This window comes from Rhea americana, unplaced genomic scaffold (assembly GCF_003343005.1).
Source record: "Rhea americana isolate MKP2758 unplaced genomic scaffold, rheAme1 scaffold_49, whole genome shotgun sequence".
Classification (NCBI taxonomy): Eukaryota; Metazoa; Chordata; class Aves; order Rheiformes; family Rheidae; genus Rhea; species Rhea americana.
In genome coordinates, this window is record NW_028186634.1 from 87,298 (window position 1) to 104,981 (window position 17,684).

At 35.6% G+C, this 17,684-nt stretch overlaps 1 protein-coding gene and 2 non-coding genes across 7 annotated transcripts in view; all 3 read right to left on the reverse strand.

Moving 5' to 3' along the window:
• The window catches only part of NAP1L4 (nucleosome assembly protein 1 like 4), a 25,509-nt gene continuing 7,825 nt past the window's right edge, over positions 1 to 17,684 (reverse strand). For 2 of the 5 annotated variants that reach the window (XM_085317096.1, XM_085317097.1), the window contains 10 exons: positions 17,499 to 17,585; positions 15,820 to 15,945; positions 15,016 to 15,087; positions 12,625 to 12,764; positions 11,890 to 12,035; positions 10,343 to 10,365; positions 9,610 to 9,729; positions 9,298 to 9,327; positions 7,925 to 7,981; positions 1 to 1,287 (listed from right to left, as the gene is read on the reverse strand). In XM_085317096.1, the coding sequence (XP_085173222.1) occupies positions 1,249 to 1,287; positions 7,925 to 7,981; positions 9,298 to 9,327; positions 9,610 to 9,729; positions 10,343 to 10,365; positions 11,890 to 12,035; positions 12,625 to 12,764; positions 15,016 to 15,087; positions 15,820 to 15,945; positions 17,499 to 17,585 (840 nt within the window). In that variant the 3' untranslated portion in view covers positions 1 to 1,248. Of the gene's footprint in view, positions 1,288 to 6,792; positions 6,831 to 7,924; positions 8,003 to 9,297; positions 9,328 to 9,609; positions 9,730 to 10,342; positions 10,366 to 11,889; positions 12,036 to 12,624; positions 12,765 to 15,015; positions 15,088 to 15,819; positions 15,946 to 17,498; positions 17,586 to 17,684 lie in introns of all 5 variants that reach the window. The other 3 variants (XR_014897311.1, XM_085317098.1, XR_014897312.1) reach the window with 3 other exon arrangements.
• On the reverse strand, positions 13,960 to 14,080 carry LOC146588857 (small nucleolar RNA SNORA54). The gene has a single exon (XR_014897341.1). It is a non-coding gene; the product is annotated as a small nucleolar RNA SNORA54 (small nucleolar RNA).
• LOC146588858 (small nucleolar RNA SNORA54) lies at positions 17,162 to 17,289 on the reverse strand. Its single transcript, XR_014897340.1, has one exon. It is a non-coding gene; the product is annotated as a small nucleolar RNA SNORA54 (small nucleolar RNA).

Here is a 17,684-nt window from a genome sequence, read left to right on the forward strand (position 1 = left end):
TTCATGTTTCACAACTTTAATAGAATATTCTATCTATTCTGTACAAATTGAAAACACTGTATTAAGTTACAAATGTGTAAGGTAAGGCTGGAGCACTCTACATGCCTGGTCACAGTGTTGATACAGCTGCTATTCAACTGCTGCCAGAGGTTGGCAATGGATGCTGAAACTAGAAGTGTGTACCTGAAGTGCTGCACAATGACAAAAGGTAGTTTTCAAAACTTCAGAGCTTTAAACAAAAACAAATTGTGGAATGGAATAATTTCAGTGTTGCAAATAAGACACCAAAACTTCAGATTTATTGAGCTGAATTTTGTTAAATTTGTGTTCATAGTGAAAGGTCCTTCCATGCTGGACACTAAGCAATAAGACTACTGGAAATTTTCTGGTTCTTTGGCTGCAACCCACTTCCATCAACAGCAACAGTTTGGCCTTTATATTTTGATCTTCATCCAGAAGAGTTGTCATTTTGATGCAAGTTCATTTCTTCTGTCTAGACTACTACATCGAGACCAAGTCAAATTTTTGTTTTACAAGTACCCATATTTTTATGCAAAACAGGAAGAATATTTTCAAGTATATTAAAAACTATTAAAAAGCACTAATTCTGTCAAAGTACTTACAAACATGAATAAATAAATAGAAAGATGAACAACTAAGTCTCAAATATGACACCCCCTTCAATGAAGTAAAATTACTTCAATTCAATTGGTTTTACTGAGATAATAAATATGACATTTAAAGCTGCTCAAGCACTAGTTCAATTTGTAGGTTGCAAGAAACATTAAAAAAGGGGGAGAGGGGAACTAGCAAAAAAGTCATATTGCTCTATCTGTTTCAGCTACCATACATGTAATCCATTTAGTTTAGCTTCTCAGCACATGTGCTATTCCACAATTTTCAATGTTTAACAAGAAAATGGATAATCTTCACTTGGTAGTCTGGACTATTTCCCCTACACATAGGGCACAAGGCTCTAAAGGCCTACTGACATACTTAGCTACAGTGTACCAACGGCTGTAGAGTGTGCTTTATTTAAACCTCATATTTCCCAAATGCATTGAAGTTGCCACTGTACATGTTAAGCAAAAGAAAAAGTTAGTGAAAATCATGCATTTTAAAACAAATTAATTTTAAGCATTGTTAATAAGATTGTGCTGCAGCAATGGAATATCCTGAACTGCAGGCCAGGTATCCAAATATTTGTTACAAGTTGTTCAAATATCACTTTGAAGTGGTATTTCCTTATTACTGTTGTTTGCATTCAGCAGGTTGGCTGGAATCTTTCTGTTTAAAAGGAAAAAGAGGAGACAAAAACCACCAATGGTTAAAAATTGAAATGTTATACCAAGTGATTCAGTAAACGAGAACTTAATCAATCATATCTCTAACTAGTTAAAAACTGCATAACACATTCAACAAGACAAAAAAGCCACATGTACTCCGGCTGTATCACAAAGGTCTGAACTGCAGTCATGTTTTTTTCCAACTGCTTAAAACCGTTGACTTTTTAAAGCTACATTTACCTGCTCTACATTTTAATCAAATAGGCCAAGGTTCAACATAAAAAGAGAATGAACCATTTTCTACTCCCCTCAACTAAAGCTCATTAGAAACTGAAAGTCAAACTGAATACTTTTGCAATAAATTGTCACCTCCTCCTCAATTTGAGGAGGGAGAAAGGCTGGAAGGTCAGGTTGCTTTTTTTGCAACAAAACTTTTTAATCAGAAGCATTGCCCTTGTTACTGAAGGTGATAAAAAAAAATGTAATTAATGAGTTGGTTTCTTCTAGGTTCTGCATCACTAGCAGGTAACTATTCAACAATTCAATATTGGGCAAGTCCCTACACTAATTTGAGTATGCAAAACTAGAAAGACCTTCATTACAAAGCAAAACCACCTCCTCTGGCAAACGGAAATGTATTTGGAGAAGAGAATAACTACTCAAACAGCTAAAAGCTTCAGGTTTTACATTGCACTTTTTTTTTTGTTGTAAAACAGAGTTCTTAAAGCAGAAGAGTATGCAATATTTTTCCCTTCCATTTGTTTCCCTTTCTACCCTAGTTATTACAGTTTATTGTAATTCAAATATCAATTACAGAAAATTGCTCAATTCTAGTAAGAGAAAAACACTGCTGTAAAACACTGCATCCTGAACGTCACTGACCACAAAACAAAATGTTTTTTTGGTAACTACCCTAAAAAAGAGCTATAGAATTTTAAGAGAAGTAAGCATTTAAGCGCTCACTATTTTTCACGTGACAAGAGCTAAAACGAATCTAGTATTTCATCTACAGTGAAACAAAATGGGTTTAATTAAGTTTATCACAAAATTTGCCCTTGATTACCTGTGCTAAGTCCAAACTATTAAGTATCTCAAATTTATTTTCATTTTTCCCTTCCTGATTTAGACTGCTTTAGGGCTATAGTGGTCAGTCATTCTCATTAGAAGTCTAGATTACAAGAAATTCTCTCCTTTACATAAACATGCCAAAGGCTTTCCAGAATTCTTCCTTGTGGTTTTCCTCTCTCAAGCACATATTGCTAACTCCAATGCTGTAATTTCTCATCTGCTTAGGTTTCCAAATAACACTGAAGTAAACCGTTTTTCACCAGTTTGGGCCTAATCACAACAGGAATTCCCTCTTGAACAGAGGGATGTGTTTACACAAAATACAGTAGTCTCTCTAAAAAGGAAAAGTATCTGACTGCCACTGCTACCCAACATTTCTCTCAAAACACTTTTCAGAAATACATATTTTCCTTACTATTGTTTTGTATTTGAACACAGCAACAAAAGTTCTCAGCATTTCTTCTCCCACACATACTCTGGGTGAGAGCAACCATGATCAAATGGAAGATTTTTAAATAGTTCCTAAATAACTGATGTTCTATCTCCTTCCTTCCTATTCACTCGTTATGTTTATTACACGCATTTACGTTGGCCACTGCAACCGTTTTGGCCAGTGTTTTAGTAATCAACCAAAACCCTTATGTCTTCTAGTCAACTTCACTGTTTATACTTGTCTTTAGTTCTGTAAGCATTTAAATCATTTTATTGCATATAGATCTTTATCCCATCAGAGATTATCAAATTCCTTCTGAAGGATCTTTGTTAATGACTGCTCCGAGACAAATGTGTACTTCGAGAGACACTCAGATAAGAGAAAAATAGTAGTAGTTCATACTTATTTTAGCTTACAGCTGAAGGCCTATCTTGATCATACATATAACCCATTTAAGTGGGCAAAAGTAACGTGGGCAATACTTCAGACAGGAATTCAGGTTCTAGCATAATCAATATTCTTATACCATTTCAGAAACGCAGCACTAGCATTACACTTTGAAAGGGCTCTTATGAGCAAGATAGCCCTTGAGCTCTAAATTGCCTTCAGTTACCTGCCAGCCCCACACAGACCATCCTAGTCAAATCCTGAGATGACAACAGTACAGGTATATGACTATACACAATTTTCTTCAAGTTGGAGCTGTCCTGTTAGGCACACATAAATTGGAAGTTCTTTGGCCTATAAATGCATCCTGGAGGGTCAAACCAGCAGGCTCCAAAGTGCGTGACAGAGATTACATCCACATTTCATCATGCAAGATGATTAGCCTGAGCTTGTGCTTCCCACAGTGCCTGCGAGCTGACATTTGGTCAGTGACCGCTACTGTAGTGGTCAGATTTATTGGCCTCAGACAGACCCTGTACTATTTACTCCCCCATTCTAGTTAGATTTCTCATTATGCTGTATTCTTCTAAACTAACTTCCCAGGATATCCTAGAAATGGCGGTGAAGTGTGTCAACCAGGGATGAAAGACCAAAAAAAGGACTCCAACTCACAGATGAGGAATCACATCTTAAATATAGTATCAAACACATACTGATGTTTGCTATCACTACTACAAGACTGCTACCATGGAGACAAGAATCCTTTTTGTCTTAAAGAGATCTTCTAATAGTGGTTATGAGTAATGGCTTCACATAAAAATAAAAATAATTCTGCTACTATTTAAGTCTTTAAATCAAGTATTGCATAACACTTACTCTGTGCACAAAGGAGTTTTTTTAAAAAAAATCTGGACCTTTGATTCCAGTTTGAGAAGCTGTTCCAAATGCAGATATGCAAACCTATTCTGAACCTTTTTTCCCTTTGTTAGCAAGCATAAGTGTAAACATTTTTGCCATATTACCTTACTTTATCACTTGCTCAGGATTAAAAAAATAAGTCACTGGCTACTACGGACCTGAATTTTTCCCTCCTAGCACAGCTCAAGAGAGAAATCTGGGCTACCTAGCTTATACACAGGATCAGCTTGCCCAGAAATCAGCCTTCTACATCAGCTCAACTATATCAACAGTTTGCGGATCCAGAAGACATGTATAAAATTGAACGAGGAAGTTTCACCTAAAATTTGCAAGAACAGAGAGCTAAATGGAGGAGAAAAGCAGATTGGGAGTTAGATTAATTTCTCTACACAAATTGTTTCTATGGTTTAGACACAGAGCACACAGCTCCCACCCATTTGTTTTATCTGGTGTCTTACAGGATGGAGGCTTAAGCCCAAAGCGCCCGTGGCATTTATCATAGTATTTTAATCCTTTTAAATTAGATCCTTTTTGCATCAAGTTAGAGTTGGGGGGGGGGGGAGACAATGGCTTTCTATTCCTTTTCAATGGTTAAGTAGATTAGGCAGGATATTTTCCTAGCTAATTCAAAGAACAATACAGTCTCCACCTCCTTGCTTTTTCAAATCTCTTTTTGTGAAGCTTCTGTTACACAAGAATCCCATCTGTGTAAGCAGCCTCGCAGCCATAGGCAGCCCACCAAGTTCTCTTGGGGGCTCCATATTTGATTCACAAGCAGACTTGGCTGCCAACAACAGTGGGATCAACGTATACAGTAGGCATTAAAGCTGATGTCCAGTCAAGCAGAGAAGGAAGAAAGCCTTTCAAGTTATTTGATACCTTCTCCATGAAATAGTTAAAATAAGAATATCAAAGCTAAACAGTATCTCTGTTCCTTTCCTGATCTATATTCTTGAGAGAAAGCAAGGATATCAAATAGACACATGGGAAGTAAATTTGAAGCTAAGCAGGGCTAGTAAGCAAGTGTGTGAACTACACCTACAAGTGGACAAAGCACTGCAAAGATTCTGAAAATGAAGTTACTGCTTACAGATCTTTCTACCACTACTATTTAAAAGATAGACCAGTTACTTTGAAGCACGAGTAGTCTCTCCCTACAGCACAGATTTTCAATTCATAATTCAAAATACTGTTCTACAGTAACCATGCAATTATTTCTCTGTTTTAGAATACAATCAGTAATTATGAATTAAAGGCAGTTAAACGAACAGGGCACTCAAGCAGATAAAAAATACACTAGATAAAACAAGCTGCATTTTCTTAGTATCTTCTGAAGTTTGATATCATCTGACTGCTTAGCCTTCCAAAGCCACAACTTTTAGGTAGCATAGCTTAAAGTTATGTTCTTTGTACAGATCAAGTATACTTCAAACTGACAAGAGTGCAAGGAAGGAGAGAAGGTTTTCAAAGCAAAAAACAGAAATCCACAAGTGTTGATATTTACATAGTGAATGAAGTGCAACAATAAAAAAGGTAACATAGAAATGACTGAAATGGTAAAATTGGTTTAGAAAAAAAATGGATTAAAGAACAGTTATTTTTGGTGCAAATGAAAAAACTACTCTAGACGTAAGGAAAGCCAGGAGTGAGGAGAGCAGGCAGAAATAGGGCCAAAGGACAGGAGCGAATGAAAAAAATAGTTTAGGGGCATAAGCTATATAAGGCAAAACAAGAATTCTGGTTCTGGGTGGAAAAAAAAACGACTGACAATTTACAATTGTAAGAAGGAAAGAGCTGTGTAACAGACTGCAGCAGGATGTTATATAAGCTGTCCTGACAAATGGATGTTCTACTTCATGTGAATGAACAATACATGTATGCTGAAGTAGGGTGGTCAGCCTTTCAAAACACATTAGATTGGAAATAACAAGAACAGCACTCAATTTTGAAATGAGGAAATGCAGAAAAGGGCATTATGTATGTGGAGGCATAAAGAGTTGGAAGTAGTACAGCTTCTCATAAATAACCAAAGAAACAGAGATAGAAGCCTAACTAAGATGCAGCAGCAAAGTCTGTTGCAGGCAGAGAACATTCTCTGATGCAGCAGAAGAAAGGGGAAAGGAGAGAGGATACAACAGAAGCAACATTTAAAAATAAATTAAATAAAGGAGATAGATAAGCAGGTGAGCAAAACTGTTCAGAATCATGAGCAGTCAAGTAAGGGCCTCAGAGTGACTGACTGCCTTTGTCAGGCAGCATAAATAAAGAGAATGTGGGAAAAGACACACCAAACAAGTCAATGACTTACAAGAGTTTTAAGAGGAAGGAAGGAGACACTTAAAAGTACAGTGGAAGCAGTTTAAGAGGTGCAACATCAAATCAGGAACAAGAAAAAAAAAAATCTGACAAGTCTCAGTATCCTTTATCATCTATATAAAATAGTTTGACCATGACAAAGATAAAGCAGAAGTTGTGCCAGGAAGGCAAAGAGGTCATTCTGATAAAAATCTATTCTAATTATACAATTTAAAGGCATTAATCTATATAAAATTTCTCTGTATTTCTGAGCTACTTATAAAACCTAAAGCCTGAAATCCCCACTCCCCCATTTCTTTTCCCCATACAAGAGAAAACAAAAACACACTTCATGGCTGCAAATGGGAATCTTGGAAGTTAGGTATGAATGGAATTCCACCTTACCTAGAAATGTATGAATGATAAACAGACTTAAATTACACCTAAATGGGAAAAAATTGAAAGGAACTGTCAGCATGAATGAAAAGTGAAATGTACAAAATAATACAGGAGGCAACAACCACAACCTTCCAAAGTACCTTAAGATGTTTTCCTACAGAATACTAGTTTTCATACTTACTCCTTTAAGAGGATCTTTGTTATTTAGTAGAAACACACTGTCTCAGAACATTTTTTCCTCAGCTGTCCCACATTTTCCCTTTACATTTCCCTCTGCATTTTGACCTTTAAGCTACACTCAGACTATTGCTTTTACTGCTCTAATACCATTTGATCAATCTTTCCACAATACAAACTTATTTTAGTAAACAGTATTTCCCATTAATAGAAGCTTAATCTTTGACCAAAAAAAAAAAAATCAAGCAGTTGCACCTTTTTTTCCATCTGTGCCATTAGACAAATTAAGGCAATGTCTTAAGAACTAAAAGAATGCAAGTTTGCCATCACTGTTCTAGCTTTACTAAATGTAAGTTTGAACTTTATGCTGACTGAACAATTGAAAAATACCTACCAGAAGAAACTCAAACCCATATCAAGACTGAGTTTTAAACCACGTCTTGTGAGGTTTAAATTCAGAAGTGACAGACCAGCTTTTTGACTTCTAGCTGAGCACAGACATGTGATGTCTAACCTGCTGCCATTAAGACAACTAAAAAGAACAACTTTAAAATAAATAAATGGTCTACTCAAGGCTTGTCAGACTAATTTTAAGTTGAAGTCTGGCCACAGAATAATAATTCTGAAGAGATTTTTTAAAAATGAAATAAAACATCCAAAACAAAAAATGGAGATACCCATCATGAAGTAGAGACACAGAGTTAGGATTTCCCCACCACCACCTTGTTGCAGGCTGGGAGACAAACGTTTTCTTAATTTCTCTGAATATTAACTTTTAAGAATAATGCGAGTACTGAGAAAGAAAAACAAAACAAAACAAAAACACAACATTGCTGGGTCAGGAGTTAGCATCCTTTATATTTTACTAATCTTTTTACAAACTATTATCTTAATTATGATACTAATGATTAAAACCTGTATTATATTAATAAGTATGCCTAAGCAAAGAAAAAATTCTTACCTTAGGATCACTCTCTGCATCTTCCTCTTCCTCTCCCTCCTCTTCCCCCTCCAGCTCCTATGACAAAATAGAGATAAACTAACAGAAATTAAAACAGGTTAAAATGTAGCTTTTTGTAATGGAGGAAAAAAACCAAAATATCACTGCATTTCAATACATTTCAACCATCAACATTAAAACTACATAGGCTGGACTAAAAGAATCCAACTTTTTTTAAAAMAAATCTTGCATTAACATTTTAAAGGAAATCTGAAATGCAGATTTTAAACATTTGGTGAGGTTTAAGGCAACCCTCCTACATAAGCTGCTGCAGCCTCCTAGCAATTTTCAAAAATGCTCTCACTTGGAATACCACCACTTGGAATTTCACAGTTCTCAGAGTTAAGTGTACTCCCCTAATTTTCTCCTTTGTTTTGACCTCCTTCCAAAGACTGTTCATTTGGATTTCTATGGACAGGCTATGTATCTCTGCAATGATTTTTGTACAACAGAGTACAGAAATACCACAAATGCCTGTATGCAAGTACTAACACTGGGTACTGCAGACAGATTTAAAGTTACATGTACATTTCTGCCAAGATCCAGCTTAAAAGAAGTTTAGCCACTCAAATGCTGTAATGCCCTAACTCCATACTGCAGCTTGCAATGGGAGAAAAGAGACAGCACAAAAGCTGCCAGCTCACAACAAACCCACCAGCTTGATAACTTCTCATGCACTCCAGTCTGGTGACTTTGACTAGAATCAGGTATGTACCTTTAACTGACTAGCAAGAACACACTAAAAGAAGCAATAAAAATGCAATTACCTGTCATGGATATTGATTTATCCTAAGGTGTGGTATCATTTAGTAGTTTTATGCAAGGAATTTCATGTTACACGTGTGTTCATACAGCACTGCAGTAAGCAAACCAGAGTTCCTGCTATGCTTGAACTTTCAGCCTAAATTAAGCCCTTAATATTAGTAGTTGCTCCCCTTACTGTTTTCAGTTTACTTTAAGCTTGAGGCATGGTCCTTGCCAATGACAATTAAAAGATAACAGCTGAATTCCACTACTACCAAAGTAACATATTTAAAATATAAGCAGGATCTTCTCATGCAGCTTTCAAAAGAATAGTTTGTTCTTAGTAATTTTGACTCGTATCAGAAAGCAGCTCTTGAAATGCTAGAAAACTGATCAAGTATTCTTATAGAAAATAACAATATCAACAGGAAAAACACAGCTTTTATAACTCATGAATGCTGAGTTCCTGAAAAGAGCTACTATACACAAGACCATATGTACAACTGTTTTCTGCTGCATATTCAACTATTTCAGGAACCTGAATACATCTAGTAATTAGCCATCTATAAACAATATAGTATGTGTCTCACCTCCTCTTCACCTTCTTCACCTTCTTCGAACTAAAAAGCAAAACCAAGAGTTTTAGCTTCACTAGTATTTACATGAAAACCTTCTGCAGTAATAGATCAGCACATTCAAGCATAGTACCTGAATGTAAGCCACTTTAGAAGCAAAGACTAACAATTCAGCTGTGTATCTCTTTCCCATTCCCAAGTAATTATGAATCTCTGGGTTTTTCGTTATTCTCAAGGAATTGTTATATACATTAGTCTAATCACAAAAGTAAGAAAATGTTTGTATGTACAGGGCGTTCTATAAAAAAATGCTGATAGCATACATACGTTATCATCATCTTCTATAGCTTCCCCAGTGAAATAAAGCACAGCACGAGGGACTATCCTTTCACGGAAGAAGTGACCAATTTCAAAATCTGCTGCTAAGGTAAACTCTGAATCTTCATCCTGTAAAGCAAGTCAATTTGATTTTACTACTAATTATACAACGTGCTACAGAGCAGTGAAAAAAAGTATTTCAAAGTTACAGGTTTGACTAACACCACACTGTCATCAACATCTACTTTTAGATCACTCGCACTTTACAGTATACTTAACAATTTAAAAGAAATATCAGAAGTCTAAATCTTGATCGGGGAAATTTAGCTGTATTTCATAAGTTTAACTGTTCACATATAGGCTACTGAAACACATTCTATTAAAAAGAGTCATCTAGACTTTGCTTGTTTTTACATCTGACATTAGCTTTAGACTGTTTTGTGAGAAGTCTGTTACCAACTATACAGGACAGCTGAGCGCTAAAGAAAATAACAACCTTCCCCCTCCTTTTTCAATGATAATTATAGATGCTGTATTGGGTTAACAAGATGCATAACAGCAAAACGTCACACAGTTACCGACAGAAGTCAGTACCTTTTATCAAGATTAACCTAAACTTCCACAAAAGCAAAAGTCATGAAAATACACAATCTCTTGATAGAAGATTGAATATTCAGTACCGAGACATTTGGCAAAAGAAATACAGCAAACCAATCATGCAATTTTGTAAGTGTAAACTCACCAATGACTCTCCATCACCAGATACTACAAAGAGAAAAGATAGTAWATTCAAGAACAGTTTACACAGTCTAGCCCATCTATTTAAGATGGCAAAATATATTATAAAGACCTTCTCACACTCAAAAAACAATGGGATTATACAGCCTTCAAGAGCTAACTATCAGAGCTTTAAACACAATTCAGATTCATTTCAAGTCTAACCCACAGGAATTTAACTTTCAAGTCAACACATCACACTTGCAAGAATTAAGTCCTGCAGTAAGAACACCATTCTGATGGCAAAAGTTTTTATATAGGAAATATTTCTAATACTGCAGACCAGACACTTTCTCAACCAATGGTGCACCTTTTATCTGCAGTAATGCTGTAATTAATTTACTTTGCTACAGCACTACAGAGTTGCTACCAAGTACATTGCAAACTCATGTCAAAATATTATTGCTGAGAAAAGGCCTGGTACTGTGATCACCACAGACTTCATCAAAATGTGGTTTAAAATTATCTGTGCAGGACTAAGAAATAGGGTTCTTTTTGCTTCTGTGTTTTTTAAACATACCACCACTATCCTCCCCTCCCCCAGAAAAACAGGTTTCCCTCCTCTATTCAGATGCTGTAATTGTAATCCTACTGTGAGAAAAAGAAAGAATCCAATCTGTTTGCAAGTTCCAAAAGCAAGCATCAACTGCCAAGAGACAGTCTTATACAGCTACCTCCAGACTATGTCTGACTGTCCTTTAAACCATCATGAGGCAAACAGATCACCATTACTTTCTGAAAGCAGTCTCTACATATGCTCTATATGCAAACAATTTTTTCTTTTAACTTTCCAACTTCAGAAATACTTAGCTGCTTCATTCCTGTATAAAGAGGAATTTGTAATGGAATTTAGAAAGGGCAGGTAGTTCATAAAAGAGAAATCACATGACCGTATCAAGAACCAACTTTTCACAAAAGTAAGGTTCTGTTTAGTGGGTCTCTGAAGTCTAAAATACATTGTTTTTCAAACACAGCTAGAAGCAGCAGTTCCACAGGAGATGATAATCAAGACAACAACATTTTTGGAATAAACCTAAGTTGTTTCGGATGTATGCTCATGTATTTTAATACTAGGTAACTACTAACATTAGGAAGGCATATGAAACATCAGACATCATTAATTTAACCAGAGGAAACCAGAAAGTTCCTTCACTTAACATGAAAGTTTAAGTGAAACCAATATGCTGGCACTAGACCAGAACTGAAAGCGAGTTCTTCCCATGTTAAAAACCTCAAACTGATGTATAGAGCCATCCTGTGGTAAAACAGGGCAACTAGAAGAAGATTCTACAAGAGCCTCCACACAAGACAGGGACCCTACTTAGGCTGCACACCAGTGGTTTCTGCAGATTTTTGCCAAGAACAAGATAAACTAATTTGTTGCACTCTATCTTCTTCCAGTAACAAGCAAGTACACAACCTAGCAGCAAAGATACAGTTTGTACATTTAAGCTGGATCTAAATATAAACACATAGCATATTTTAATAATCCTAATACCTATTTTTACTTACCCTTTATTGGATTGAAGAAGTTAAAAAAAGAATCATTAGGTACTTGTTTAGTAATAGTCCGAACCGTGCCTCGGCCCTTGTGTTTTTGTTTTTTCTTGATTGTTTTAACCGTGACATTTTTTCCTTTCTTCCAGTCAATAGTACACCTGGAGATAACATACGAGAAACAGCATTTTAATACAGGATATCAAGTGAGATAAAGAACTGAGCAGAGAATAACAGACATCAAGATAAAGATGGTTTCTCATTCTCTAGATAAAGCTAATTTTACAGACAATCTTGCCAGATACATTTAAGCGGTCAGTGTGTAAAATGCACTGCAGTGCTAGAGGATATATACATGTTGAAGCTCTGAAACAAAAGAGCTTCATAGTTTGTCTTGTCAGAGTAATCACCAAAGTAAGACAGATATCCCACCCTGATCCTTCCACCACCTAGGTACTTTAATACCTCTTTGCCCATTTGGGTTTTAAAACTAAGGAAGTGATTACAACTATTCCAGAAAATGTGAACAGTTGAGAATGATTTTCTAAACAGCAAGATTTTTTTTTTTTTTTTTTTTTTTTTTTTTTTTTTTAAGAAAAAAGGTTTTCTCAGTACAGGTCAAGGCAGTGCCCAGTTACAGTTAATCAGCAAAAGTTTTATCACCATTAATTATACCACATTAAAGAAAAGAACATCTGGAAAATATTCACTAGAAATTCAAAGCATCTTTTAAGCTCAAATTTTCCTTACCCCTCACAATCAACTATTTCAGGTCCTTCAAATGAAAAAGGATCTGTCTTGTCTGGCTCCGACTTCATCTTGTAGGTTTTTGTCAGAACTGAATTAGAAAAGTAGTCATTGGGCCCAAAGTGGAACTCTAATGAGAAAGACTACAAGAAAGTTCCATGATAGTTACCATTAATTTTCATTTTTAGAAGAGTGAATCATCAGAACTACCATCAAACTCTCAACACAGGAAAATTAGAAACTTAATAGCAAACGTGTCTTTCACAGTGGCAAAAGCAGGAAATGAAGAATGTGAATCAATTCTAGAAGTGCAACAACTAGAAAAGCCTTGGTTAACATTAAAATTCAAATTATAACCTGGTAACCTACTAGACTTCATTCACCTTTACATATATTACTGCTATCTAAAAGCAACCTTAAAAATAAGTTCTTTAGGAAAAGTCTGGGTTTCTTATTCTACAAAATTTTGGTTGAAATCACTTTAGAAGAACAGGGGTTGGGGGAGGGGGGGGAAGTGTTGAGTATTTTGAGTAATCTTTTTAATTAATTTTGCACAAGTCAGTGTACTTAAACAGGGCTCTCTACCATGAGCAAGAGTTTTTTCATTTGAGAGTAGAATACCCTGCAAAAAAGACACTGACTTAACAGACTCAAGTCTGACTAAGACTACACGTATCTTAACCACTTGGAGCCTGAAGGAGGCATTTCTGATCATATTTGGGTTGACCTAATTTATTTCTACATTCTTCCTATAGTATGAGRAAGTGTTACAAAATTCAAACATTTTCCTTATTTTAAGCTAGTTGAGTCACGTACCCAGACTGGTCATTAAGGTTTCATTATGCTAGCTAAGCATCTTGACATCCAACAATCTCAGAACAAGTTTAGCTTTAATGTGAAATTCAGGGAAATACATGGAGCCCTTGTTGCACCTGACTTCTATTTTAAATGCATATTTGCACACACACACACGAGAAAGTAAACAAAGAGTACCACTAAAGCTTTAGTTAAAAGCTCAGATATAAACTAAAGTGAACACAATTTAAAGGAAGCATCCACATATTAGTGTACTGAGACAGATCTACTTCTGAAGGACAGTAACTACAGTTGATGCCTTATGGTCAAGGCAAATCAGAAATTCCCGACAATTATGTATTTCCTTCGGTTGCAACTTAAACCCTAGCAGAATTAGTGTTTTTATTACACATCAGAAATGCAATTTTTTTTGTAATCGTTGCTAGCAACTGCAATACACAATGCAGCAATTCTTAATAATTAGAAAATACATTCACACAAGACTGAAGAGCAGGTTTCATTCAAGAGGTTAGGAATGCATCCATTTGTCTCCAAATACAGAAGAGACACAGAATTTGTCAGCCTTCCATTATTGGATTTCATGTAGCACTGGAATGGAACCTATTCACAGGCATATACTGTCAAGAGGTTACGAACAGTGCGAGACAAAAAAAATCCACTGATGTCCTAAGAGTAGGAGATCTTCAAGTTAAGGTACTGTAAAAAAAAGAGCTGAATAAGAACAAATAAGTAGTTAGAGTTCAAAAAACCAATTATCCAAATTATCTGAATGCCATTGAATATGTATGCTTCAAGGTATTTTTAAGAATACTTAGTTCATGCTTAAACACTTCATTAAATTCATGCCTGCTCCCTCAGACTCAATAATATTTGAGTGTAAAAATTCCTAGTTTGTCTCTGTCCCTACTACTCCCCTTGCATATTGTCAACTCAAGATTTTGGTACTAACAGGAGAAACAATGAGGACCAAAAGTATAGTCTATACAAATTAAGTGCATCACTCCATAACAATCTGTTTTTGACACAGCATCTGTAAGATAAACACGATGTGCTGAACTTGTAGACAAGTAATTTCTGAAAAATTCAAACTTGAAGTTTAAAATTACTAATTTGGTACATTTTTAAAGGCTAATACATTTCCTATACTTCTGCAGAGGCACTGTATCCATCAATTACTTTAAACAAAAATAGCAAGTCACATATTTCATTTCTTATTCTGATGAAGCATTCTGTAGTATGCAATCTTCTCCACAGTAGATTCATTTTCAAAGCAAAAGCAGCTATTTCTCTTTGCTAGTAAGAACAGCTTATTTGGAATTTGAAAGAGAAAATGAAAGTGAACTGGCACAGATCGAGCAGAATTAGAATTTAGAAACTACAACAATGACAGAGATAAGGCTAACGATTAGACAGGAAAGGGTCAGAAAACTAGGGAGAAGTTTTAAAAGCCAAAGCATGGAGAAGCTATCCTAGAAAGGACCTCCCATACATTCCAGCAAAACAGAATGGAAAGAATACATTTTGAACTGCTGCTCACATCACTACAATCTTCATAAAAAACAACTAGAGAAAACTTACCATAGGCTGTCCAGGTTCAGAGAACTTAACTTTAATATCCTGCAGGTGTTTCAAGATTGGTTCATCATATTCCTATGAAGGAAAAGAAATGCTTATTGAGCAGGTAGTATTTAAAAGAACAACATTTTAATCTAATCTAACCCACTTGCTTGAGCTTGCTCTTGTAACACCATAGGACCTTGTACTTATTCAAACCCTTCAACTGAAGTTCCGCTATGGATCCAAATTCTATATGACTGGTTTGGCCCAAATATCACATGCCAAATTCTCAACCACTAAGCCTTGTCTTCAGTAAGAAGTACTACCTTACTACGCTGCATGAACACTACCAAAAATTAAATGTTTCATTCATGATTTTTATTGCTGACAGTATTCACAGGCTTCGGAGTATTACTGCTTAACAGCATGAGAAGCAACTAAGACAACTGAGAGGAAAACACAAGACATTTAACATTAATTCAACCAATTCACAGGTACACTAAAAAAATACCCCTGCAAAAATAATCCTGGACTAAGTTAACAAAACCAACGAATCTGTTGTGACCAGTAAGTAAACTTGCATTTTAGTATCTAAAACAATCAAAATCTTGCTTATAAATTTGGGTCAGCTGTTCTGCTTCTCCATTGCTAGCCTGCGAGGCATCTTAAGGAATAATATTAAGGATTCTGAAGAACCATAAGCTTTCATCTTTTACTCCATCCAACATGCAAACACTAGTAATTTTAAAAAAGGAGCAAAAAACAAACAAACAAAAAAAGGTTCAACACATGACAGAAGCTACCCTTTTCAGAGAAGAAACTTACTTGTACTAATTCACTTAGCATATCTACATTTCTAAAGATTGTAAACCAGAAGTCTGGAATTCCTTTGACATTTGTCTCTTCTGCTTCTGCCTTTTCTTCTATTACCACTACATTTTTCAGATCTCCCTGTGAAACAAACAAAAAAAACATTTAAGTAATGATACCATGACTTTTCAATATATTGAAATAAGCAGAGGTAGATGTCCAGGATGTTTGCTATCTCTGAAGTTTTCTTCAAAGAGCTTTTTAAGTGTAAGCAACTGTTTTTCCCTATTAAAAAAGATAAGAGACATAATAGGTTTACTCATACACCTAGAAGTATACACAATGAATTCAGACTCACTTTCACTTGTCTACAAATAGTAAATAGATTGAATGAGAACTGCAGTAACTTTACAAAGAGTTAAAAAAAAAAAGCATTTCTGCTTTTCCACAAATAAAAAAAAATACAACGTGCCTGTATTTTTTATTCATCTCTTCCCTATAGTCTCATGTGTCATTTACAGTGTTCCATCTAAATTTTAAAGTTAGCCTCTGCCCTTGGAAATAGTTGCATCTTCCCTACAGTTTGGTAGTACTAACACTTGGCAGTTTGCCACTATAATGATTATTTTTCATTGTTACTGTCTTGAACAGTTAACCTTTTACGATGCAGGATTCCCTCATATAACTGCGGTCAAATACCACCAGAAATGAATGGCTTGACTCACTTCCTCATTCCACAAAACAGGAAATTTGCAGTTTGAATTAGCTATATTGCACCTTTTGTTTTACACCACTAGATAGCAGCAAATACACACATTCTTTTAAACAGTAGCCATTTGGGTTACGACTAGTCAAGAGCATGAATCAGCAATTTAATTGTTGTCTAGACCTGTTTCCAGTCTTACAATTGTGTGGAATGTTGCCAGTCGATGCTGTATACACAAAGCCTAACAAATCTTCTTGCTAATGCATGTTGAATACTGTTTCATGCTAAATCTCAGGAGACAAGTAAAAATACAGAGAGATTAATTCATTTGGTAAACAGATGTCTCCAAAGAAAACTGAAGGGAAACAGGACAACAAAAAATGCAAAGAAAGCCTGAGAAAATAGCAAACATGGCATCATAAGTAGGTTGCTTCTCTTCAGAAAAGGTTCAAGCTGTAAGCGTGTGCTAAAACAATTACAGGAAAGTAAAAACCAGCCTACCTATCACAGCACCTTTCCTAAATCTAGATACCATCTCCTCAAGAGAGGAGTACAAAGCCAGTAACCAGCACACATGCTGCTAGATCAATTCCATTTTGCAACTAGGAGACATCTGCGTACCAAATCTGTGTTTGTGGAAATTAAAGCTAATCATGTCCCCCAAAATAAAGGGGACAGGCAGAAAGACAGCCAGTCTTCTATTATCTTGGGGAATGATGTAGCACTGGAATGGAACCCATTATCAGGAAGATACTGTTAACAGGTTACGAACAGTGCAAAAAGGCAACATTTCAATTTGCTTAAGTTATGAGCTTAGCAAGGCTAAATTACATGTTTAAATGCTTTTACTGGATATAACAGCTTATCAGCATAACATGATAGATACAAACTTTACTACCAGAAGAATTCTTCAATGAGAAATGCTGTACAGTAATTAATTCTGAAAAAATCTGTTACAATTGTAGCTCACTGTCCAACCTATACTCACAGCTAGTTTTTCCTCCTCCTCATTTTCACTGTGCCACTCTGACTCTGCATCTGTAGGTTCAGCTTCTCCATTAATAAACTCTCTTCTCTGTCCAAGAAAAGTTAAAAATAAGTGAAGATTAACATTTTCTCTGGACAAGCTACTGACACAAGCACAATTAAATATATTCAGACAGAACTGACTCAG